The sequence below is a fragment of the Gigantopelta aegis genome, chromosome 1 (genome assembly GCF_016097555.1).
Source record: "Gigantopelta aegis isolate Gae_Host chromosome 1, Gae_host_genome, whole genome shotgun sequence".
In the NCBI taxonomy this organism is placed as follows: Eukaryota; Metazoa; Mollusca; class Gastropoda; order Neomphalida; family Peltospiridae; genus Gigantopelta; species Gigantopelta aegis.
In genome coordinates, this window is record NC_054699.1 from 24309765 (window position 1) to 24337182 (window position 27418).

At 39.2% G+C, this 27418-nt stretch overlaps 1 protein-coding gene across 1 annotated transcript; it reads left to right on the forward strand.

Annotated features, from left to right (window-relative positions):
* Positions 1-5209: 5209 nt before the first annotated feature.
* On the forward strand, positions 5210-27418 carry LOC121372567 (laccase-1-like). The gene is made up of 9 exons (XM_041498970.1): positions 5210-5325; positions 12175-12395; positions 13975-14141; positions 16228-16478; positions 16975-17390; positions 18840-19121; positions 20075-20263; positions 24455-24602; positions 26218-27418. Exons 1-9 carry the CDS (start codon positions 5241-5243, stop codon positions 26487-26489), a joined length of 2031 nt encoding a protein of 676 aa, XP_041354904.1. The 5' UTR covers positions 5210-5240; the 3' UTR covers positions 26490-27418.

Below are 27418 nucleotides of genomic sequence, written 5' to 3' on the forward strand. Positions count from 1 at the left end.
GCCCATCGACGGGGATCGATCCTAGAACGACCTCGCATCAAGCGGGTGTTATACACGTGGGCTACGTCCTGGCCCCTAGAGAAATAATGCAGACCGCTAAACGAAAGCCGAGTTTCGAATTAGCGGTAAATCAGGTTAGCGTTGTACCGTGCGTGTGTGTGTGTGTGTGGGAGGGGGGGGGGGGGGGGGGGGGTCGTCTTTCATCCGGATGTGGCAGTGTATAATATTTAAGGTGAGGGTACTATACCCCCAGGCTCTGTCCCCACCTCCCCTCCCGATACCTATATTTAGTTAACTCGTAGATTCTGTGTCTATATAGATATGTACTGACACACTTTGAAAAAGCAATTTTGTTTTAATGTGACACTAAAACAATCTAATATAAATATCTAATGTAAAAAAAGAAAGAAAGAAAGAAAGAAAGAAATGTTTTATTTAACGACGCACTCAACACATTTTATTTACGGTTATATGACGTCAGACATATGGTTACAGACCACACAGATTTTGAGAGGAAACCCGCTGTCGCCACTACATGGGCTACTCTTTCCGATTAGCAAAGAAAGAAAGAAAGAAGTGTTTTATTTAACGACGCACTCAACACATTTTATTTACGGTTATATGGCGTCAGACATATGATTAAGGACCAGACAGATTTTGAAATGAAACCCGCTGTCGCCACTACATGGGCTACTCTTCCGATTAGCAGCAAGGGATCTTTTATTTGCGCTTCCCACAGGCAGGATAGCACAAACCATGGCCTTTGTTGAACCAGTTATGGATCACTGGTCGGTGCAAGTGGTTTACACCTACCCATTGAGCCTTGTGGAGCACTCACTCAGGGTTTGGAGTCTGTATCTGGATTAAAAATCCCATGCCTCGACTGGGATCCGAACCCAGTACCTACCAGCCTGTAGACCGATGGCCTGCCACGACGCCACCGAGGCCGGTCCCGATTAGCAGCAAGGGACATTTTATTTGCGCTTCCCACAGGCAGGATAGCACAAACCATGGCCTTTGTTGAACCAGTTATGGACCACTGGTCGGTGCAAGTGGTTTACACCTACCCATTGAGCCTTGTGGAGCACTCACTCGGAGTCGGTATCTGGATTAAAAATCCCATGACTCGACTGGGATCCGAACCCAGTACCTACCTACCTACCAGCCTGTAGACCGATGACCTAACCACGACGCCAACGAAGCCGGTCAGATATCTAATGCATATCTATGAATGTATTACTATAACAAGCTAAGATGTATTAAAGCATGTCAGCGTGGGTTTCCGAGTTTATCACGAGGATCTTTTCATGTAATTATCACAAAATGTGAAAGGTCAAAATTTAGTGTAAAACTGAAAATGTGTGCAGTATGTTCACAATATTTTGCACGTGCAAACCACATACGTTGGACGCATTAAAGGCACATATTGATTGCTGGAAACAATGTCTGACGGGAAGTGTCCGTGATTGTCCTCGGCCAGGCCGATTATAACTCAGAAACAAGACAGACATATAAGGAGAAACCATCAACGTAACCGCTTCTTGTCAGCTGCAACGACTACCAGAAACACGATAGGACGTCATGGGATGCAAATATGTCCAATTACAGTAAATCGATGACTCAGTGCAATTGGAGCCCAGTGGTACAGCGCTCGCTCGATGCGCGGTCGGTGTAGGATCGATCCCCGTCGGTGGGCCCATTGGGCTATTTCTCGTTCTAGCCAGTACACCACGACTGGTATATCAAAGCCGTGGTAAGTATTATCCTGTCTGTGGGATGGTGCATATAAAAGAGCCCTTGCTGCTAATCGAAAAAGGTAGCCCATGGAGTGGCGACAGCGGGTTTCCTCTCTTATTATCTGTGTGATCCTTAACCATATGTTTGACGCCATATAATCGTAAATAAAATGTGTTGAGTGCGTCGTTAAATAAAACATTTCTTTCAGAGCAATTGGAATGAGATCCTAATTTATCACATTTTGTGTTAACTGCATGAAAAGTTAATCATCGCTATAAACTCAGAAACCCACGTTGGCATGCAGGAATACGCCTTCGCGTGTTATAGTAATTCATTCATAGATATGCAATAGATATTGGTTTTAGTGTCACATTAAAACCAAGTTGCGTCTTCAAAGTGTGTCAGTATGTATTAACAGTTCTCAAACTACATTCAATTGCATTTCTGATATTTTCTCATATTAGAAGGTACTTAATAAATTAATATAAAAGTAATATGTACTGCGATCGTTGGATGGTCTTTGGTCTTTCCCACGCCCCTACCCCCCTCCCCCACCCCCCTCCCCCCACCCCCCACCCCCTCAACGTATTGGCTGAGTGTGGGCCCGATACTGGTTCTGTTTTGAAATCTTGTATTCTGGATGATTTTCCAGATGTCCATGAATTGTAGTATGCTTCAGGGAAAGAGGATATACATATATATATATATATATATATATATATATATATATATATATATATATATATATATATATATATATCATATATATATATATATATATATGTATATATATATATATACACACACATCTAAAAACATTCAGATCTAAATATACACTCTTAACCAAATACATATCTAAACGTATATATTTTGGTGGCGGAATTTAGCTCAGTCAGTTGAGTGCTCGATTGAGATGCTTGCGTCGCAGGATCGTACCACTTCGGTGAATCCATTCAGCTTATTGGGGTTTTCTTGTTCCAACCAGTGCATCACAACTGGTCAAAAGCCGAGGTGTTTGCGTTTGTGTCTGAGGGAAAGTGCATATAAAAGATTCCTGGCTGCATTAACAAAAATGTAACGGGTTTCCTCTGACGACTACGAGTCAGAATTACCAGCTGTTTGACATCCAATAGCCGATGATTAATTAATCAATGTGCTCTAGTGGTGTCGTTAAACAAAACATGAATTTTTGTGTTTTCAACAATGTGCCGAAAAATAAAATAGGTAGCGTAAGGTTTTTTTATTTTTTATGGTCTGCTCCTTTGATTTCTTTTGTAGTTTTTTTTTTGTTTTCTTTTTTTTCTGGGTTTTTTTTTTTTTACATTATTCACCCTTTATATACAAGTCCAGATAACATGTTATGTATACATGTCCTCTGTTCAAAAACAAAATTGAAAAATACGTGTTGGCCCATTTTTGTAAGTAGGTCTGGGTTCCGGTAAACACTAATTTTGTCTTTAGGCCTAAACACGTACATATCCAAATATTGAAGAAAGGAAGGAATGAAATGTTTTATTTAACGACGCATTCAACACATTTTATTTACGGTTATATGGCATCAGACATATGATTAAGGACCACACAGATATTGAGAGAGGAAACCCGCTGTCGCCACTTCATGGGCTACTCTTTTCGATTAGCATCAATGGATCATTTATATGCACCACCCCACAGACAGGGTAGTACATACCACGGCCTTTGATATGTCAGTCGTGGTGCACTGGCTGGAACGAGAGATAGCCCAATGGGCCCACCGACGGTGATCGATCCCAGACCGACCGCGCATCGAGCGAGCACATTACCACTGGGCTATTGAAAGCTCTATATACACACATTATGCACATATAAATATACACATATAAACGCATACACATATAAACGCATACACATATAAACGCATATCCCTGAAGCCATACTGGGGTTTTTTGCGGAAAGTAAGTTACATACAAAATATAGTATTTCGCTGTAATACAAGAATCCAGTAACAACATAAAAGATGTATGTATATATTTATTTTTACAAAATATACGCAATAAGTAAAGTCGATTTTTAAACAGACGACAAGCCTATAAAATGCCTGTCCGCGAGATTACATTACGTACGGAAACTACAAATGTAAATGTAAACCAAAACTTGTAAAATATAGCATAGCTATCGCTTAGTGTAAACTAAAAATAAACTGCTAGTTATGTGATATTACTACTGCAGGGTATACATTTGGTTTTCAATTCAGTTCGTTTATTGCTTTAAGCTACAAGTTTATCAGCAGAACATATATATACAGTATATATAAACACAGGAGAATTCAATTATTATATACAATGAATCACATGCGTTTTGATCTGACATATTACGTAACAATACATTACAATATATAAACGAAAAGATATTAATTAATTAAGATATGCATGGAAGTAATACATTCACCGTTATAACATAGTTATGCGTCTGAAAAGTAATAGCTTTTATAATATTAGACAACAGATGAAAGAAAGGAATGTTTTATTTAACGACGCACTCAACACATTTTATTTACGGTTATATGGCGTCAGACATATGGTTATGGACCACACAGATTTTGAGAGGAAACCCGCTGTCGCCACTACATGGGCTACTCTTTCCGATTAGCAGCAAGGGAGCTTTTATTTGCGCTTCCCACAGGCAGGATAGCACAAACCATGACCTTTGTTGAACCAGTTATGGATCACTGGTCGGTGCAAGTGGTTTACACCTACCCATTGAGCCTTGCGGATCACTCACTCAGGGTTTGGAGTCGGTATCTGGATTAAAAATTCCATGCCTCGACTGGGATCCGAACCCAGTACTTACCAGCCTGTAGACCGATGGCCTAACCACGACGCCACCGAGGCCGGTACAACAGAGGAGTGCCGTAACTTGTATGCCAAAAAAATATATTTACCAATATCAGTTAAATCTTTAGTGTTTTGGGTTTGCATCAGCTGTATACATTTAAATACAGAAGGCTTTCGTCTGTAGTATAACATGAAATATCGTCCTCTTAAGTTTTGGGAATTATTGGCAAACTAGCATGCAGTGGTATTCATCTTCAACATCGTTATTACAATGGTAACATTTTCTATTATTACACCTACCCACTGCTCGTTAAATTAGGTCTGGGTGACAGGTGATACCAGTACCTACCGGTCTTGTGTCCGATGGTTTAACCACAACTCCACCGAGGCCGGGTCTTAGAGATATCTCTTGATTGAAAATATCGATTAGGAAACGAACTTCATGTATGCTCCAAGCTGTACACAATCTAGTGACGATAGTCATATTAAGGCGAGTAATTAGAAATGGCGAACGCTGAAACCCCAAAGAGACCCCCTCCCCCGAATCCCCCCACATTCCTAACAAGAATCGTCTTGTCAAAATGGGGATAGTATTATGTGCTAGAAACTGCCCACCGGTATCACGTTTTGATTCCGGATGATCGCTCTAACGGCTGTGGTGTAAGAGACGGCGTCATTCGGTCATTCAAGATGGGTTGGAGATGTCTCAGCTCGCTAGGTCTTATGGTTTTCGTCTTTACAGGATTTCATCTGTGTAAGGGATTCCGATTTCCAGGTAACTAAATTGGAAGTATATTTTGTTTATAAATTTAATTTAATTTATTTATTTTAGTTTAAAAAATATTTATTATTATTATTATTATTATTATTAGTAGTAGTAGTAGTAGTAGTAGTAGTAGTAGTAGTAGTAGTAGTTGTAGTAGTAGTTGTCGTTGTAGTAGTAGTAGTAGTTGTTGTTGTTGTTGTTGTGGTGGTAGTAGTAGTAGTAGTGTTCTTGTGCTGTTGTTGGTGTTGTTGTTTTTAGGGAGAAGGGTTTAGTTTTTTAATTGTTGTTCTTGTGCTGTTGTTGGGTTGTTGTGTTGTTGTTTGTTTTGTTTTGTTTTGTTTTGTTTTGGGTTTGTTGTTTTTTGTGTGGTTTTTTTTTTTGGGGGGGGGGTTGGGGTTTTTTTTTATATTGTTGTTTTTGCTGGGGTTTTTTATTATTATTATTATTATTATTATTTCACTGCCCGTTTTCTTTCTCTCCTTACATGTCCATTGTATCCCCTCCCCCCCCCCCCCCTCCGACAAGGCTGGCATAGCAGCTCCTCCTATCAATAAAGTTCATTTGCTGTCCGCTTTCACATCCCAGTTCTTGTCTCTACATCCGCGATAGGTGTTTGTCTCATGTGGCCATTCGTGCTTCATACCTGTTATGTTCATAATACTCAACAAAACTAAAGGCAAGTGGACGTTTTTCTATTTTTTCTTAATTTAATTTAATTTAATTTATTATTATTATCATTATCATTATCATTATCATTATCATTATTATTATTATTATTACTATTATTATCATTATTATTATTATTAGTAGTAGTAGTAGTATTTTAGTTCTGAAGTCTAGGGGAAAAAAAAAAGAATTTTTTTTAAAAACGACAGAAAGAAGGAAAAAAAAAACAAAAAAACCTTTCTTGAAAGATAAATAGGACGAAGTAAATCTGTTTTATAATGAAATAAATTGCAGAAAATTGAAATACGTTTTCCTAACAGGCGATATTTTACATAAAAGTATGCTTATTACCATATTTATATATTTGGTCATTAATGAGTTTATAAATAAATTTACATAATTTGTTTGAAGAACTGTTGCTAAGGTTCCGACTGATCGTCAGTGTCTTTATATAGCCAATTGTTATTATTTTTAATGTAGTTTATAATCGGTAGGTTATCTTTAAATATGGTAAAAATGAAAGAAACCTTCCTGGGGGTCTTCTCAAACTTATTGAAACAATTGGTGTATGTATGTATAAATGTATGTATGTGTGTATGTATGTATGTATTTATGTATGTATGTATGAATATCTATATATTGTATGTATGTACATAGATATTAACGCACTGGCGTAGGGGATAATTAAATCCTTTCTGGCCTCGCACATTGTCCTATGCCGTTGCTGGGACTCGAACCTGTGGCACCGAATCGCCGACAAATTACTGACTAACCACGATGCGTTCTGAGCTATCCAGACATCCATATGTATGTATGTATGTATGTATGTATGTATGCATGCATGCATGGATGTATAGATGTATGGAGCGTGGGTTTAGATGGATGGATGGATAGACGGATGGATGGATAGACGGATGGATGGATGAATGAATGAATGAATGAATGAATGGATGGATGGATGGATGGATGGATGGATGGATGGATGGATGGAATGGATGGATGGATGGATGGGTGATCTTACATACCTATGCCGCTATTTAGGACGAACAAAATGGCAAGTATCTTCACGAACCAAGCTGAAACGAATCCTTATTTTGGTAGGGTTTTGTTTAATAATATAAGTGTACTAAAACACCCACCGTGTACTAGTAGCTATACCGGTCATACATTTACACGTGTTTGACATCTATTTCACGAGGAAAATTACACCATTAAGAAAAATGTAGCATTTTAAAGACAAAAGAAAATGAAATATGTGTATTTCTAACTGTATTTGTTCTACTAAATAATAGTGTGGTTTAGTCGTTGATTTACGTTTACTTGCAAAACTAGGCTACACGGTGTTTTATGAAATTGGGCACTGATTATGAAAGCCATTTCACTAGCAGTAAATGCAAACGTTAGAGTAAGGGTTAATAGGCATTATATATAAATTATGTTAAAACGTAGGTCCGGATACTGTTTTAAGATATAGGCTTTATCCTGCTAACGTTGAAATGACGAATGCATTCGCCATTCGACCTGAGCAGGATAAAGCCGATATCTTCATATTAAAAAAAACCCACAGTGTCAGTTGGCAGGATTCGAACCTACTGCATCGACTCGCGTGGTATTTGACAGCCCGCGACCTTAACCACTCGGTTAAGACAATAACCAAATATTTTATAACATCCTGCAACCCTCATAAAAGGAAAGATTAATGAAAGGAACCGTTTTATTTCACAACTTTACCATTTTGCTGGGTGGTATGTCCACACGTTGAATGCCTTGTCGCCTACAATATTTATACTCTAAAACAAAATATTTATTAAATTAAATCAATTTATTTCTTGTTTTTAAATGAAAAATTGTCTTCAAAACGGTTTTTAAACAGGAAAGTCAACAGGAAATAAAAGAATAAAGCTATATCCTAACCGGCCGCAAGCAACGCGATCGATGCGAGCGAATTTCTTTTAGAAATAATTGATTTCCAGATTTATTTGTCGCGTCGCACGCGTGCGGTTATGATATGGCAATTAAAATCAATTATTTCCAAAGGTTAGGATACAGCTAAGTAATTTTGAACAATACAACAGTCCATTGCTGGTCATAATTAGTGTCAAAATAGTTCTGTCCCAAAAAGCTTCTCTTTTTTTTTTCATCAGTGTCCGAACATATAGAAATTTGTCTAGTGTTAAAATCGTGACAATACGTACAGTGATTGCATGATAAATTTGGTTAAAATCCAAGTAAGATTAAAACAACAAACAATATAATCTGTTTGCGTGACAAGGGAATCGATGAATTGGCACATAACTCTATACTGAATATTTAAATTCATATAAACACATGTTATTAAGTTTTAAACCCATACCAACTCAATTAGAGGCATACTGTCACGGATTTAAGGACCTTATTTCTCTAAAAATGGATAATAAATAAAAATTACATTAATTGTTGGAAACCAAATCTAGCTATTGCATCACCTTAACTGAACCATAATGGAGTGAAATCCATGTCAACCCTCTCGGCAATTTTAGTTTTTGAATTATGGACCATTGCCATAATTCAATTATGTATACAAAATATCATTAATAAATGGAGTATGGTGGTTGAATAAAGTACATTTAGGACAAATCAAATTATTTTTGTTCAGGTAATACTTTGTTAGACCATTAAATAGGTCAGTAGTCTGTGACAATATGCCTTTAAGGTGGTTGTTTTTTTGTTGTTGTTTTTTGTTGTTTTTGTTGGGGGTTTTTGTTGGGTTTTTTTTTTTTTTGGGGGGGGGGAGGACGTCAGTGCAAATTAAAGTTTCTTTACTGATTACCATCAAACTGCATAGGTTATATTTTTTTTCTTTCTGATAGTTATGACGATAACTGATGGAAGAGCCAAATTAAAGAGCATGCTGTTCTACCGTTAGTCTCTTTGTACTGCATAATCCATTGCTGTTCTAGCAGTTTGACTTCACCCCTGTATTAAAACAGATTTAATTGCATAATTTGATGGCCTTTTGTAAAGAAACTTTTTATTTAAATTGATTTTTTTTTCAAATTTTTTTTATTTGAGTTGGTATGGATCTAAAACTTAATAATAATATGTTTTTATGTAAAAAAAATTATTCGTAATAAAGTTACATGCCGATTTATCAGGGGTGTTTTGGGGTTTTTTTTATGGAAACATGTCTCGGTGGTGTCGTGGTTAAGCCATCCGACATAGTTCTGGTAGGTACAGGGTTCGCAGCTCTGTACCGGCTCCCACACAGAGCGAGTTTTAACGACTCAGTGGGTAGGTGTAAGACCACTACACCCTCTTGTCTCTCACTAACCACTAACCCTCTGTCCTGAACAGATAGCTGAGGTACGTGTCCAGGAAAGCGTGCTTGAACCTTTATTGGATATAAGCACAAAAATAAGTTGAAATGAAATGAATGACGCGACCGGATTTTTCTTATAGCCTAATTTGGCAATCGGCTGAAACGAAGCGTATTACAATAGATGACCTAATGCATGCTATTTTAATCATACTTGGAGTTTAACGAAATTTATCCTGCAATCATTGTATGTATTGCCACGATATGAACACTAGATAAATTTCTATATTTTAGGTCACTGACCAAAAAAGAAAGAGAAAAAAAAGAGTTTTTTTTGGACGAAACTACTTTTAACACTAGTTGTGACCAGCAATGGAATGCTATATTGTTTAAATTCGCACAGTCATCTATTATTGTACACTTTGTTTCAGTCGCGTGTAAAATTCGGCTCAATGTGAAGCAACATAATACGTGTTGTCAGTCTTGATTCACGAAATTCCCACGTGATTGAGTTATTGTTGTCACGAGTGGAGTTAACGCGTTATCGAGTTATCGGGTTATCCTCCTATAGAGACATGCTACGTGACATGAAGTGGTCTGTCCTTTTCTTACCTAATTTACCATTGGCTAAGGTGACGCACGTTTTGTACTTCCTTTCAAATGTTAGATGGAAATCACGAGTTCTTTACAAACATTGTGAAGCGTGGTTTAACTGTACTTAAAAACATAGTAGTATGAATAAAAGTACAAGAAAACATTGAAACGATAAAGCTGTATGCGATAATCATACATAGCGATTTATATACTCGTGAAAAGAAAATGTCTTAAAGGGACATTCCCGAGTTTGCTGCATTGTAAGATGTTTGTACGATTAAAATTACATATTAAATATATTTTCTTGTTAGAATATCAGAGTGTATATTCAATGTGTTTCTGGTCGTCTTAGTATTTGTAAGAAGCCCAAACTGGATTCTGTCTTCAAATAATTTCGTACGTACGAAAAAGTAATATTATAGGAAATAAAATGAATTTTAACCTAGTACAAATATTAGAACGATCAGAAACACGTTTAATATACAGCCACTAATATGTTATGCAGAAAAATATATTTGATATGTAATTACAGTCGTCAAAAAGTCTCTGTTAGTCGATAACATCTTAACAATTGCAGCAAACTCAGGAATGTCCCTTTAACAATTATATTCTTAATTTGGTTGCCTTTAAAAGTTATTTTTCCAAATTGCATAACAGTTATTAACAATTATTGCAACAATATAACTCCAAAAGTAATGCTTTATATATATATATATATATATATATATATATATATATATATATATATATATATATATATGTATGTGTGTGTGTGTGTGTGTGTGTGTGTGTGTGTGTGTTGTGTTGTGTGTGTGTGTGTGTGTGTGTGTGTGTGTGTGTGTGTGTACAAATGACAAATACAAATAACAAATGATGTTACAGTATGTGAGTGTAAGAGTACACCGGTAGGTGGTTCATGGGGATTCATGTAGGTGTGAATATATAATATATCCCTCGACAGCGCTAGTGCCCTAATAAAATCATACAGTAAAGAATTTATGATCAGCGACCACCACCCCCCCTCCCCAGAACAACAAAATAGACCAAAACCCCCCCCCCCCCCCCCCAAAAAACAAACAAAAAAAAACAAACACAACCCACAACTCCAAACAAAGAAACAAACAAACAATAAATAAATAAATAAACAGCCTTAATTGCAAACAAGGTTTGATACTGATAATGTAATCTCGAGGTAGAAAATTATGTGAATGCTTCTAACTTTTGGTGAAAGAAAAAAAGACGGAAATAATAAAAAGGAGACGACCATAGAAAGATAATGAAGAATGATTGAAACAACCAAACAAACAAACCAACGAAGAAGAGAGGGAGTCAGGATGAGATATGGAAGTACCAAGGGTGATTTTTATAAGGATTCGGTGGTTAAGCCATCGGACTTAACGCTGATAGACACTGGGTTCGTAGCTCGGTACCGGTTTTCATCCAGAACGGGTTTAACGACTCAATGGGTAGGTGCAAGGCAGCTATAGCGACGTGTCTCTCACTAATCACTAAAACCTAACCACTGAGCCACTGTTCAGATAGCTGAGGTGTGTGTCTACTGGATATAAGAAAGAAAATAAGTAATTGTGAAAATGAATTATATGGTTTAATTGCAGATTTGTATATAGGCTGCATTTCCTATCTTTCCGTTCGAATGTCTGAAACAATGTATTTCCCTCATCAGTCTCCGTGTCTCTCTATCTGTGTGACCGGCCTCGGTGGCGTCGTGGTTATGCCATCGGTCTACAGGCTGGTAGGTACTGGGTTCGGATCCCAGTCGAGGCATGGGATTTTTATTCCAGATACCAACACCAGGCTCAATGGGTAGGTGTAAACCACTTGCACCGACCAGTGATCCATAACTGGTTCAACAAAGGCCATGGTTTGTGCTGTCCTACCTGTGGGAAGCGCAAATAAAAGATCCCTTGCTGCCTGTCGTAAAAGAGTAGCCTATGCGGCGACAGCGGGTTTCCTCTTAAAAACAGTGTCAGAATGGCCATATGTTTGACGTCCAATAGCCGATGATAAGATAAATAAATCAATGTGCTCTAGTGGCGTCGTTAAATAAAACAAACTTTACTCCTTTTTTTACTCTATCTGTGTATATCCAGCCGGTGTTACCCTGACTGTGAGATAGCGAGTTTCCTCTCTGAGATTATGTCAGAATTATCAAATGTTTAACATCTAATAGCCGATGATTAATATGTATGTTCTATATCTATATATACTACTCTCTATATGCGTATATATCAGTGTGCCATCCATATATACATACACACTTATGTGTCCTCAATTTCCTCCAGACTACACCAAACACCCGTGTTTACGGCGCTGCACAGTCGGTGAGAACCCCAGAACCTGTGAGTATGACTTCATACTCGAGTACAACTACGTCCTGTCTAAAGCCTGCTACGACTGCCCCTTCAACATCACCGACTGCTACAGACCTCACTGTGTGGCGACAGATGGTGTACATCGCGCCATCATGACCGTCAATCGCAGGTTGCCTGGACCAGCTATTCACGTAAGTCAGTCTAGAACAGTTAATCGCAGGTTGCCTGCACCAGCTATCCACGTAAGTCAGTTTAGAACAGTTAATCGCAGGTTGACTGCACCAGCTATTCATGTAAGTCAGTCTAGAACAGTCAATCGCAGGTTGCCTGGACCAGCTATCCACGTAAGTCAGTCTAGAACAGTCAATCGCAGGTTGCCTGGACCAGCTATCCACGTAAGTCAGTATAGAATAGTCAATTGCAGGTTGCCTGAACCAGCTATCCATGTAAGTCAGTCTAGAACAGTCAATCGCATATTGCCTGGACCAGCTATTCACGTACATCAGTCTAGAACAGTTAATCGCAGGTTGCCTGCACCTGCTATCCACGTAATTCAGTCTAGAACAGTTAATCGCAGGTTGACTGCACCAGCTATTCACGTAAGTCAGTCTAGAACAGTTAATCGCAGGTTGCCTGGACCAGCTATTCACGTACGTCAGTCTAGAACAGTTAATCGCAGGTTGACTGGACCATCTATTCAGGTACATCAGTCTAGAACAGTTAATCGCAGGTTGACTGGACCAGCTATCCACGTAAGTCAGTCTAGAATAGTCAATTGCAGGTTGCCTGAACCAGCTATCCACGTAAGTCAGTCTAGAACAGTTAATCGCAGGTTAACTGGACCAGCTATCCACGTATGTCAGTCTAGTACAGTTAATCGCAGGTTGACTGGACCAGCTATCCACGTACGTCAGACCAGAAGACATAAATAATAACTGAACACATAAATTTGAACTTGATTTAGAACTAAAAACTGACGGTATCCATACATAATAAAATGTAAAGTGTATTTTGTATTTGTGAGAAATAATGAAAAGGAAAATATTAGACTGAACCCAGGGTCAAAGTTGACTATGTTTTGAACAACTTAGCCCTGATCAGTAAATCACAAGACACACACCATATTATTCTTAAAATAGTCGTCGTAAATGAACACCACCAGCAGTATCAGTGTCGCCTTAACCATTATCATTGTCATTAAATTTACATAACCACGAGTGCGACATATAGCTCAGTGGTACAGCGCTCGCCTGAGGGTGGTCGGCTTAGAATCGATCCCCGTGACTGCCAGTGCTCTACAACTGGTATAACAAATGCCGTGGTATGTACTATCCTGTCTATGGGATGTTGCATATAAAAAGATCCCTTGCTGCTAATCGAAAAGAGTAGCCCATGAAGTGGCGACATCCGGTTTCCTCTTTCAATATCTGTGTGGTCCTTAACCATATAGCCGAAAATAAAATGTGTTGAGTGCGTCGTAAACTAAAACATTTCCTTCCATACATGACCACCATCATAATTATAATAGTTATCATCATTGAAATTATTATCATGGACATTATATGCTTCATCAACATCCTCCTCGTCATTCTCATCATCATCATCATCATTATCATTATAATGATCATTATTATCATCATCATCATCATCATCATCATCATCATCACCACCACCACCAACAGCAGCAGCAGCAAGAGCAAGACAAAACGAAGACTAACCTGCAGAAGCTGCATTCCCACATCTAATCTTTGTATCTGATTCTTCGCTCAGGTCTGTCACAACGACACGATCGTGGTGAATGTGAAGAACAAAATGGAAGGCGGAGAAGGAACGTCCATCCACTGGCACGGCATCTACCAACACGACTCTCAGATCATGGACGGCGTCGGCATGTTGACACAGTGTCCAATACCAGTCTTCTCTTCATTCCAGTACAGGTGAGTCACAACGAAACGGCATGTTGACACAGTGTCCAATACCAACCGTCTCTTCATTCCAGTACAGGTGAGTCACAATGAGACGGCATGTTGACGCAGTGTCCAATACCAGCCTTCTCTTCATTCCAGTACAGGTGAGTCACAATGAGACGGCATGTTGACGCAGTGTCCAATACCAGCCGTCTCCTCATTGCAATACAGGTGAGTCACAACAAGACGGCATGTTGACACAGTGTCCAATACCAGTCTTCTCCTCATTCCAATACAGGCGAGTCACAACGAGACGGTATGTTGACACAGTGTCCAATACCAGCCCTCTCCTCATCCCAGTACAGGCGAGTCACAAAGAGACGGCATGTTGACACAGTGTCAACATTTCAGTGCAGGTGAGAAACTAAAGGACAATACATCAAGATGAGGTACATTCAAATGTTAATCGTTCTCGAAACATGATCCTTGGGACAATACAGCGTTTATATTTAAGATACCGAATCCGCCCATCAGGATAAATAAAAGGGTGATGGTATTGCTTTACTGATTGTTGTATATGTGTCACATATGCGTGTATGTTATATTATATACTATATAGCTCTTACATAACTCAACATATTCTGGGCGGGACGTAGCCCGGTGGTAAAGCGCTCGCTTGATTCGCGGTCGGCCTGGGATCGATCCCCGTCGTGTATCAAAGGTCGTGGTATGTGATATCCTGCCCGTGGGATGGTGCATAAGTAAAGATCCCTAGCTGCTAATGGAAAAAGAGTAGCCCATGCAGTGGCGACAGCGGGTTTTCTCTCTTAATATCTGCCTGGTCCGTAACCATATGTCTGACGCCATATAACCTTAAATAAAATGTGTTGAGTGTGTCGTTAAACAAAACATGTCCTTGCTTCTTTCCTCCCTTCCTTGAAGTATATTCTATACAACCTGGATTATATTCAATCGGACATCAACAATTTGACAATGTTTTGCATCATTTCAGTCGTATGTCTTATGCCTCCAAGACAGGGGAACGTGGGGTAGAAAGACCGTGTCAATAAACAACAACAAATAAATCTGAACGGCAATTCCATATTTGATTATCAAAATCGTATCTTTGCGAAAGGCAGAGTCGAAAGGACTTTAAGCAAAGTCGTGATTGCTTCCATGAGCAACTATCAGGTGCTTTTCCATAGGGAAGTGGCAGGACGTTTCAACCTTCCTGCCCCACCGTTAGGAGGACTGCCACTCCAAATACAAACTTCGCTAGATAGATAGATAGACAGACAGACAGACATATAGACAGACAGACAGATAGATAGATAGATAGATAGATAGATAGATAGATAGATAGATAGATAGATAGATAGATAGACAGACAGATAGATACATAGATAGATAGATAGAATATATGTTTAACGACAACCCAGCTTGAAACATACCTCGACTATTTGGTGTCAAACTACAGGAAATTGCAAGCTTCGGAAACCAAAAGTTGCACAGAATACAGCTCAAGGCAATATATATATATATATATATATATATATATATATATATATATATATATATATATATATATATATATATATATATATATATGCATGTGTGGTGTGTGTGTGTGTGTGTGTGTGTGTGTGTGTATGTATGTGTGTATGTGTGTATGTATATGATGTATATGTATATGTATATGTGTCTATATATGTATGTATCACAGTGTCAGTGTATGTATGTATGTATGTATGCATGTATACATATACATACATATATACAGCTGTGATGGCATGGACTCACGAGTCTCCAAAAAGACGACAAGGCGTGTACAAGGTCAAAATAGGATATTTCACCAGACATAATGTTAGTCAGTGATGTGCATCATATCGTGAAAGCGCCACTGAAAGTCTACCATAAAACAATTTGAAGGCGTTCAGACGAATACAGACAGACAAAAATCACATTAATGTTAAAGGGTTTAATAATGTATTATTGTAACTGAAATTTAAATTATTTTCAAAAAAAAGAAGAAAGAAAGCGAGATATGTTTGTTAAATAGGCAACTTATATGTGTCGAGTCCTAGTTAAGCCTATTCACTTTTTTTCTTTCTTGCAGATTCAAGGCTGAAAACCCCGGAACACATTTCTGGCACGCCCATTCAGGGGCTCAGAGATCGGACGGGGTGTTTGGAAGTCTTGTAGTGCATCAACCAGATTCCACCAATCCCCAGGCAGCTCTCTACCAGCATGACCTGCCGGAACACGTTATCATCGTTAACGATTGGCTCGACAAACTGGCGATAAGCAAATTTACAGGCGAGAACATGGCAGGTCTTGATCACATGTCAAAGTCAATGCTAATTAATGGTAATAACATAATTAATCGATGGCCGTGACCATTTATTCTAATTGTTTTAAACCGGCGCTAATCTAGCCGACGAAATGAACGTTTTCTTCACAGAATTAAAGCTGAAGTTTCCGACTTATTAGCAATTACTTATTTCAACTTAAGTTGGTCGCGTTACCGTTCAGGCATGCTTTGCTTGGCACACACATTAGCCATTTGAGCTATCTGCTCAATATGTTGGGTTAATTGTCATTTCTTCTAGTGGATAGAGAGTGAAATCGAGTAACGTTTGAGTTGTTAGAACTCACTCTGGGTGGGTTTTCTATCGTGAATGAGAACCCAATACAAAGCAGTCTTTTAAGTCCAATGATTTAAAGTTTGTTTAACGGCACCATTAAGGAACATCAGCTATTTTATCCTTTGATATCGGCTTAGTCTGGCAATTTCAGAGATTGTTCTGAAGTTGTTTGGAGCACTGATATGTATCTTTGTATTTGTATTTTTATTCCCTTGAAGGACGAGGTTCGTATCAAAAGCTCATGGATGAAGAGACAAACAGAACAGCTTACACCCCAAGATCAGTCTTCAAGGTGACCCAGGCCCAGAACTATCGGTTCCGGGTCATAAACCCAGGTATTATGAACTGTCCAATCCAGATGTCCGTGGACAATCACCGGCTGAAGATGATAGCATCAGACGGAGTTCCATTCGTGCCGAAGGTTGTCGACTCGTTTATAATATTCGCCGGAGAAAGATTCGACTTTGTGCTCGAGACTAACCAGACAGTCGGGAACTATTGGATACGGGCTAGAGGTCTGTCTCACTGCATGATAAAAAAAACGAACCAGGCCGCCATTTTGAGATACGAAGGAGCAGACGAGACTGATCCACCAGGGACAGTGGATTATGAAAGTGCAGACAGAGCTGGGACGGTAAAGTTTTAACAACAATTATAATTATATGGGAGCAGCAGAATATCGTTACTTATTGTCTAGACCATATTCAAGTATCATAATTGGTGAACTGCTGTTTGTTGTTATTTTCTACGTTTTGGTCTTTGGTTAAAACAATTTGTAACAGTGTCTTATATAATATTATTTTTCTGTTATGTCATAGGTTTAGGTTTAGATCATTTCTAACATGCCTATGTCCACTAAGGTTCAGGCATGTCCCCCCCCCCCCCCCCCCCCCCCCCCCCCCCCCGGGTTCCGTCTCTGGCATGGCCAGTTGGCTGGACCAGGCGGGGAGGATTGTTATGTCATAGATTAAATAATGTGTTATAATACTGTAGAATACTTTATTTTCGCGGGATCAAATTTTCGCGATTTAATGAAAATGGGTCAATTCGCGAACATTTATTTTCGCGAATCTCCCAACCCCCATCAATAAAAAAAACCCGAAATACAGATGTCAATAATTTTGTTTTAAAAACGGAACTTAGTTTTACAGGTTGTTACGCTAATCTGTAGAACTAATCCTACATGTACACACGAGTGCTATGCACATAAAACAATAGTTTTCCTGCTTTAACCAATCGAGACTTTATTGCCCTTATAATTGTTATAAAAACAAAAACCGAATACAAACGAAACGAAATTTGAAGGCACAAGCTACTAGTACTTAGTAACTTAAGTTTGATTGAAACAATATTTATTGCCGTCAAAATACTAGTTCAAAACGGTTTGTGATTGGCTAACAGACCAAAAATAAAAATAAAATTGTGAAACATCTGAACATAGCCCAGTCCGGATTTTTTTCACTTCCACATTTTTAATATACTGTGATAATGCATGTTTACTTCCATCGTTGAACACGTGCAGACTCTGTCCGATGAACTGACAGATCACACATTCGACTCCAGTGTTATTGAATATTTTAAACTGATGACTTGTAGTAATAATTGTACTGGTCGAATATGTAACATAAGGGTTTCTGCCAGAAAGAAATGTTTAGGTATGGCGCTATAAAATGGAATATTTACAATGTGTGTGGTGATTGCAACCACAGTCGACAGGGGGTATGGGGGGGGGGGGGGGGGGGGGGGGGCTACCTCCAGAAAGAAATTGGATTAAGTTTAGGGTTAGGGTTAAAACCAATTACACAATAGTGATAAAAGTAATTAATTTTGTCAAAATCTGCACTAAAATTTTGATATGGCGCCATACCCGTTTTACCATCTGGCAGAAACTTTGAACATGATACTCGCCGAGTGAAAGGGTTCCTGGAGTGTCGTTAAATACGACTTCCATTATGTTAATCTTGGAAATGGGAATGGAGAACCTATTAACGGGTCTCTATCTTCAGTATATTAAGGCATGCCACCTTCCGCCCCTGGTTATTGGTGCAAAGGCCAGAACTTATTTCATCTTCTTTTTCCTCAGATTTTAAATCCACTAAACAAGAAATCTAGTCCAACGATGATCTTGATGGCGGACCTAAACAGCACGATTGGCGATGACCCGCGAATGAAGGAGAAACCCGACAAGAAGTTCTACATAGCCATGGACTTCTACGAAATCGACAACTACAATTACCACGACCCAGATTTCTACTCCATCTTCCAGGTTGAGGGACACATGAAGTTACTCAGTCCCCAGATGAACCACATCAGTCTGATGATGCCGCCGTCACCGCCGCTCACACAGTACTCAGACTTATCAGAGGTTAGCTTACGTTCTTGTCAAATCATGTTTAGAAGAAAAGAGAGAGAGCGAGAGAGAGAGAGAGAGAGAGAGAGAGAGAGAGAGAGAGAGAGAGAGAGAGAGAGAGAGAGAGAGAGAGAGAGAGTGAGAGTTTATCTTAGTAGCACATGCAGCACGTGCTACGTGTCTCGCGCTTCAGGGGTCCCGCGGTGATGAGTACATTTATTTTCTCCAGGTCATTTTTCCCCTCTCCCCGAGGGACTTTGCAATATATATATATATATATATAGGTCCCGCGGATACTTAAACCGGCTCTGCACACACACACACACACACACACACACACACACACACACACACACACACCAATAAAAACTAAAATAACCAAAACGAACAATACAAACAAGGATAAAATATACGCCTCAGTATGTATTTACGCGTATTTTGCGGTTAATATGACCTTTTCTTGAGGTTGTTTCTTGGTGGAGTGAATTTATTCTTTATGGTTTTGGGGGATGGTGGCGGTGTTGGGTGTTATTTGTTTTGCTTTTATTTTGGCGCATGGAAAACATAATTGCGGCGAGCATGCCCGATTTTGCACGTGCACGTTTTTACACAATTATTGAATTACCTCTTTGTCTACATAAATCATTCCAGGATCTGTTTTGCAACACCTACACGGTACAAGTGAATTGATCGGACGGACGTGGACACGTTAAAGACAATTCAATGACCTCTTGTTTTACAATATAATCAATATTTCCAGGATCTGTTTTGCAACACTTACACAGTACACCTGAATTGATCGGACGGACGTGGACACGTTAAAGACAATTAATGACCTCTTGTTTTACAATATGATCGATATTTCCAGGATCTGTTATGCAACACTTGCACAATACACATGAATTGATCGGACGGACGAGGACATGTTATAGACAATTCATTGATTTCTTGTTTTACGATATTTCCAGGATCTGTTTTGCAACACTTACACAGTTCAGGTGAATTGCTCGGCCGAGTTTTGTGAGTGTGCACATAAAATGACTGTTGGCGTCGGCGACACCGTGGAAATTGTCCTCATCGACGAAGGCGCCACCACCAGTACCAACCATCCCATCCACCTGCATGGTCACAATTTCAGGGTGGTCGCTATGGACAGGGTATGTCGGAGTTTTCATTTACCTAAAAAAAACATCCTCAATATGTGGCCAGTGTAGGGTGTATACCACCAAATCAAATTTCATAGACTATAATAGTAATATATGTGGCTAAAACCCCTACCTCCAGCGTGTCAATCGATATAAACACCACGGAAATAAATACTACCACCCCTCACCCTTAATGTGAATCAGAAAAACATTGGGGGTCAAGCTGCTCATTTGGAGATGACGCGTAGCGTCTATGACTACCCTAGTTCCGCACAAAATTTAAGTACTTTGTTCTACCTGTACCCCATACATGTTTTAAGCACAAGGCTACATTTCACAGTGTTACTAGGTGAAATAAAATTGCATACATTTGTTGCCCAGATGAAACTAATTTGTTAACAACCAACACACAGGACTTGTGGTGTTAACTTCTCCATCATAAGTTCGGTGCATTTCAAACTTTGACCTAGCCGGAAGTTATTTGGTTTAGTACTACCTATGCTGATAACATACATTTTCTAAGAGTGTTCCAACTATTAGAGATAGTACTAATTTAAATAACATCCGGCTGGGTCAAAGTTCGAGGTGCACGTAACCTTTCATAGTGCAGTTAATACCTCAAGTCCTGCCATTGGTGACACAACTGACAGTGTTTGTGGTGAGAAAATGTTGATTCATTTGGCCAATAAATTTATGTAATTTAATTTTAATTAGTGCCAATATACTTGCAACATGTGCGGGGTTCTACTAAAAATAGCATGACAATTTCTGTACGGAACTAGGGCAGTTATAGACGCTATCCGTTATCTCTGAAATGAGCAGCTTAACCACCATCTGTTTCTGATTTGCTTTAAGGGAGAGGGGTCGTCTATGGGATTTGATTTGGTGGTATACACCTTATAGCCGTTTTAACAACTACAATTGCATAGTGAATACATTTTCTTGTTTAGGAAGTTAAAAGTTAGTGTTCATTTTGTTTAACAAGCACATTGTTTTATCAATCATCGGCTGTTGGCTGTCAAACATTTCATAATTGTGACACATACCACGGCTTTTAATATAACAGTCGTGGTGCACTGGCAGGAACGAGAAATAGCCCACATGGCCTACCGACGGGGATCGACCATAGACCGACCGCGCATCGAGCGAGCGCTTTACCACTGGTCTACGTCCCGCCCCTTCATTGTTTAGAACGCCTGTGTCTCTATCGAATGGCTCACTGGTTATATTGATGTTTTTAATGTCCCACATTACTTGTTTCTTTTACTTAATGTACGGAAGGAAGGAAATGTTTTATTTAACGACGTATTGAATACATTTTAATTACTTTTATATGGCGTCGGATATATGGTAAAGGACCACACATATATAGAGAGAAAATCCGCTGTCGCCACTTCATGGGCTACTCTTTTCGATTAGCAGCAAGGGATATTTTATATGCACCATCCCACAGACAGGGTAGTACATAACACGGCCTTTGATATACCAGTCGTGGTGTACTGGCTGGAACGAGAAATAGCCCAATGGGCCCACCGACGAGGATCGATCCCAGACCGACCGCACAGTGAGCGAGCGCTGTCACTACAATGAGGTCTTTCTCACTAATCGGGGGCTGGGCGTAGCCAGTGATAAAATGCTCGCTTGATGCGCGGTCGGTTTGGGATCGATCCCCGTCGATGGTCCTATTGGGCTATTTTTCATTGGTAAACCAACGACCGTGGTATGTGCTATCATCTCTGTTTGATGGTGCATAGAAAAGATCCCTTGCTACTAATGGAAAAATATAGCGGGTTTCCTCTCCAAGACTAAATGTCACAATTACCAAATAGGAGATGATTAATAAAACAATGTGCTCTAGTTGTGTCGTTAAACAAAACAAACAAGCTGTTTTCTCAATAATCGTTATAAGATATATTTCATTTCATTTCATCTTATTTTCATGCTTATATCCAATTAAGGTTCAAGCACGATGTCCTGGGCACACACTTTAGCTATCTGGGCTGTCTGTCCATGAGAGTGGGTTAGTGGTTAGTGGTTAGTGAGAGAAGAGGGTGTAGTGGTCTTACACTTACCCACCGAGTCGTTAAAACTCGCTCTGTGTGGGAGCCGGTACCGGGCTGCGAACCCTGTACCTACGAGCCATATGTCCGATGGCTTAACCACGACATTTTGTGCTGGGGTGTTGTTAAACATTGATTTATTCATTCATTTAAGCACGACACCACCGAGGCCTGTAAAGTTATCTATGATCCCCCTGTCTTAGAAAGGCAACTGAATTGTGTACAAATAGTAAGAAGGCCTGTTACTACTCTAGTAGCGGTTTGTTTTGTTTGTGTGTTTGTTTGTTTGTTTCTGTCTTCTTGAGGTTGAATTACTCTAAGAAATATGTCAAAATGACCATATGTTTGACGTCCAATAGCCGATGATAAGATAAAAATCAATGTGCTCTAGAGGCGTCGTTAAATAAAACAAACTTTACTGGGGTGGGTTTTTTATGTTTCTCTTAGGGTTTACATGTTTTCGGCTAGAAAATACAATAGGTAACAGCGCGTCATCGTTTTTGTGAATACATTTGTGATTCAGGGGACGCAAATCCATCGGACCTATTTACTAATGTGTGTGACTCAGCAATTAAAGGGACATAACCTATCTGTCAGCAAATAATTATATTAAGTGCGCGTCGGCAAGGAAAGCAAAACTGTTTAAGGACATCTTGGAATATTTCGGCACATGGTAGTGTGAAAGAGTGAGACAGAGAGAGACAGACATTCAGAAAGAGGAGAGATAAAAAATACAGAAAATGATAGAGAGAGAAAAGTAACAACAAGCATAAGTATATGAGACGGGGGAGGGGGCAATTGACCAGGTGCTGGAGAAAATCTTCGTATTTGGGTATTTCGCGCAAAATGCGCTTGCCTGAAGCATTTTCACCATTAATTTTCATGTCATCATTTCTTTTCTTTTAACTTCAATTTTCTCAAAATAGATTTTCAGAATGTTCTGTGATTATCAATATTCAGCTAGTCACATCTTTGCAACCACACAAACTAAGTTATAAAAACGAACCTTATACCGTAACGTATATAACGTATATAACGCACAACTCAATAGACCCAAAATGCAACTTAACCCCTGATTCTATGTGCAGGTTCATGTACTACAATTTTGTTATATCAGTTATGAGCAATGAAAGATTTCACATTCTTTCGAGGTTGTCCGATTGGTTTTTGTGTTACAGAAGCACCCGACAACGGCCGAATGCATGGTTCGAACTACCCGATGGGTCGAACAGACTTTGATGCATCGACAGCGTTCGAGCCAATGAGATTCTACTGTACTACAATTGTGTTATATCGATTAAAGAAAGAAATGTTTTATTTAACGACGCACTCAACACATTTTATTTACGGTTATATGGCGTCAGACCACACAGATGTTTGAGAGGAAACCCGCTGTCACCACTACATGGGCTACTCTTTCCGATTAGCAGCAAGGGAGCTTTTATTTGCGCTTCCCACAGGCAGTTTAGCACAAACCATGGCCTTTGTTGAACCAGATATGGATCACTGGCCGGTGCAAGTGGTTTACACCTACCCATTGAGCCTTGCGGAGCACTCACTCGGGGTTTGGAGTAGGAATCTGGATTAAAAATCCCATGCCTCGACAGGGATCCGAACCCAGTACCTACCAGCCTGTAGACCGATGGCCTAACCACAACGCCACCGAGGCCGGTTTATATCGATTATGTCCAATGAAAGATTTTACATTTTTCAGTTAATATTTTGGAAGGGACGATGTAGTATTCATATTTATGGTTCATCATTTGGTTGGTATACACAGCATAGATATTTATATACAGAGATACTGGTGACGGTTCAATGCGTCTTTAATAACAACCAGTGTCACTGTGTGTTCTGTTTTTTGTTTTTTGTTTTTCAGCTGGGTGAGTCGTCATCTCATCTCACTTTGAGAATATGTCTTTAACTAGAGATACTGGTGAGGGTTCAACATGCGGTTACATGCCTTTAAAATGAACCAATTTCACTGTGTGTTTTTGTTTTTCAGTTAGGTGAATCGACATATCTGGAGGAAGTTAAATCTGACTGTGAGAGTACGCCTTTAACTAGAGATACTGATGATGGTTCAACATGCTGTCATATGCCTTTAAAATTAACCAGTTTGACTGTGTGTTGTGTTTTTCAGCTGGGTGAGTCGACTTCTCTCGAGGAAGTAAAAGCTCTGGACACGGCTGGCGGGATTTCGAGGAAGCTGAGCGGAGCAATAGCAAAGGACACAGTCACCGTCCCAGATGGAGGATACACCGTCATCAGATTCGTCGCAGATAATCCAGGTAACGAAGTGTTAACACCTACAGTGTGCTGACCACCAAATCAAACACTACAGAAGCGATGCTAATATACTGATGTAATAGTTATACATCAAAATAAGTACGATGAACTAATCTTAAATTAATATGATTAACTACTGCTTATGACTGGTGTTGGGCAGCTTCCTACATAGTTGATGATACGTTTTGAAGCATTTAGAAGCTAACATTTTAGTTGTTTTACTCCTTCTTTTTCTTTTACAAACGTACAAATGTCTATCAGCTTTTTATGATCAATGTAATCCAGTTTAGGGAAAAGGTCTTCATTAAATATATCAACTATTAGACCGAACATACGTTTAGTCCACAGACATCCAAGTAAAGAACGTTCAGTTCTGTTTATCAATACACCGAAATACATTCCACAGTTTGCACCTGCATCATGCAGTTGCCCCGTACACGTGCATTCTCGATTTTGGCCATTTCCAGGAAGGTCCATTAATCGCTGTGGAACATTATTTCTGTCAATCGTTTTCATTCAGTTGTTCATACAGTTGTTATTGTTTTGTTTTCAGTCATTTTTATTGTTTGAATTTAAGATTGCGATTTACTGATAAAAAACTAAACAAAAACGTTAACATTCAAATTTCACTTCAGACCCCAATCGTCCTTCAAGATTTTTGGTGGTCATAAAACCTACTGTAATACTGAACTACCGGTTGTAATGTTTGCCCAATTAATTCACTATTATCATATAACCATTCCCCACAGCTAATATACCTTAGCATTTTGGCAATTGTAAATTCGTATTAGAGTTCCCTACCTTTTTTCTTTTTTTTCTGAGTGCTCCGCAAGGCTCAATGGGTAGGTGTAAACCACTTGCACCGACCAGTGATCCATAACTGGTTCAACAAAGGCCATGGTTTGTGCTATCCTGCCTGAGGGAAGCGCAAATAAAATATCTCTTGCTGCTAATCGGAAAGAGTAGCCCATGTAGTGGCGACAGCGGGTTTCCTCTCAAAATCTGTGTGGTCCTTAACCATATGTCTGACGCCATATAACCGTAAATAAAATGCGTTGAGTGCGTCGTTAAATAAAACATTTCTTTCTTTCCCCTACTTTTCTTGAAGAGTATATCTATTTAAATAAATTAATAAATAAATTAATTAATTAAAACACAACAAACAAAAACCAAAATGGTCTGAATCCGTGTACTGAAGAGGGGACGGGACGTAGCTCAGTGGTACAGCGCTCGCTCGATGCGCGATCAGTCTAGGATCGATCCCCGTCAGTGGGCCCATTGGGCTATTTCTCGTTCCAGCCAGCACGACTGGTATATCAAAGGCCGTGGCATCTGCTACCATGTCTGTGGGATGGAGCATATAAAAGATCCCTTGCTACTAATGGAAAAATGTAGCGGGTTTCCTCTCTAAGACTGTGTGTCAGGATTACTAAATGTTTGACACCCAGTAGCCGACGATTAATAAATGAATGTGTCCTAGTGGTGTCGTTAAACAAAATTTGTTTTTTTTAAAACTTGTACTGAAGAGTGCTGTGAAATAGCTCACAATTACGCATCGTCAAAATAAAATAATTACGTTTGTTTTTCACAAAATATTTCCTCATACTATTTTTTCAGGGTTTTGGTTGCTACATTGTCACATCGAGTCTCACCTAAGCCAAGGCATGGGGTCCATCATACAGGTCGGCCAGCCTCGAGAAATGCCGAAACCTCCCAAAGGCTGGCCAAGATGTGGCGACTGGAAATATACTGGAGAAGGTACAGGGACTGAAATAGAAGATACTGACAAAACTGGAAATACCTGTCCGCCTACAAATAAAGGGCACGGTGTGACGATACCCAAGATGTTTATACTAATAGTGTTCTTAGCTATGTTCATGATTGTGTGAGTGCTGCTGGAGAATTAGGAGGAAATTAAAAAACAACAACAGAAGTATAAAATTTAATTATTATTATTATTATTATTTTATTTTTTTTAAACAAAAAACGCCACAAACATTTAACACATAGACAAAGACATGTTTCTGTATTTTTGGACATTACAAACATGGGTGATGAATGGTGAAGCCGCAGTATTTCCATTTCCGGGGTACACGGAACCTGCAGTGCATGCCGGGTAATCACCCCCCATGTGGGGTCACACACTCAGGAGACACATCCATAATCGCACCCGTGAAGTGGGTGAAACTCTGTGTATGTGGCCTTACACCTACCCTTTGAGCCTAGCGGTGCACTCACTCTCGGTTGGAGTCGGTACTGGCATAAAAATCCCCCATTGCCGCATGCGCGACGAGTGTGATATGATTGCAAACTTCACGAGATGAAATATAAATCATATTTGACAAAAAAACAAACATGAAATTGTCTATTTATTATATAACTTTTGGCAATTCTTTTTAAATGCCAGAACTTCACTTACTGATCATAATGTACATTGTTTGTTGTTTAAATGAAGGACTCTAGTATACAGAACTATAAAGCATGTCCTAACATATTAGTGACATTAGACGAGTGCAATGAAAATTGTATGGTCCATGCTACAAAGACATTGTCTACTTAAAGGCGCTGACCCTAGTTTCTTTGAAACATTTGAAAAATGCATTTTGTGATATTAGAAACACCAGTATGACCAGAAACACTTCGGTTGTACGGAAATGGATAACCTAAACAACAAAATATAAGTGATGTTTGATTTCAGTGATCATAAATGGCACTAATAGTGAACAAATATGCTGTTTAAACACTAGGGTTTGTCCCTAGTACTTGTATAACACGCGTTTTGTTATCCATGTAGATAATAAATATTTTTACAAATAAA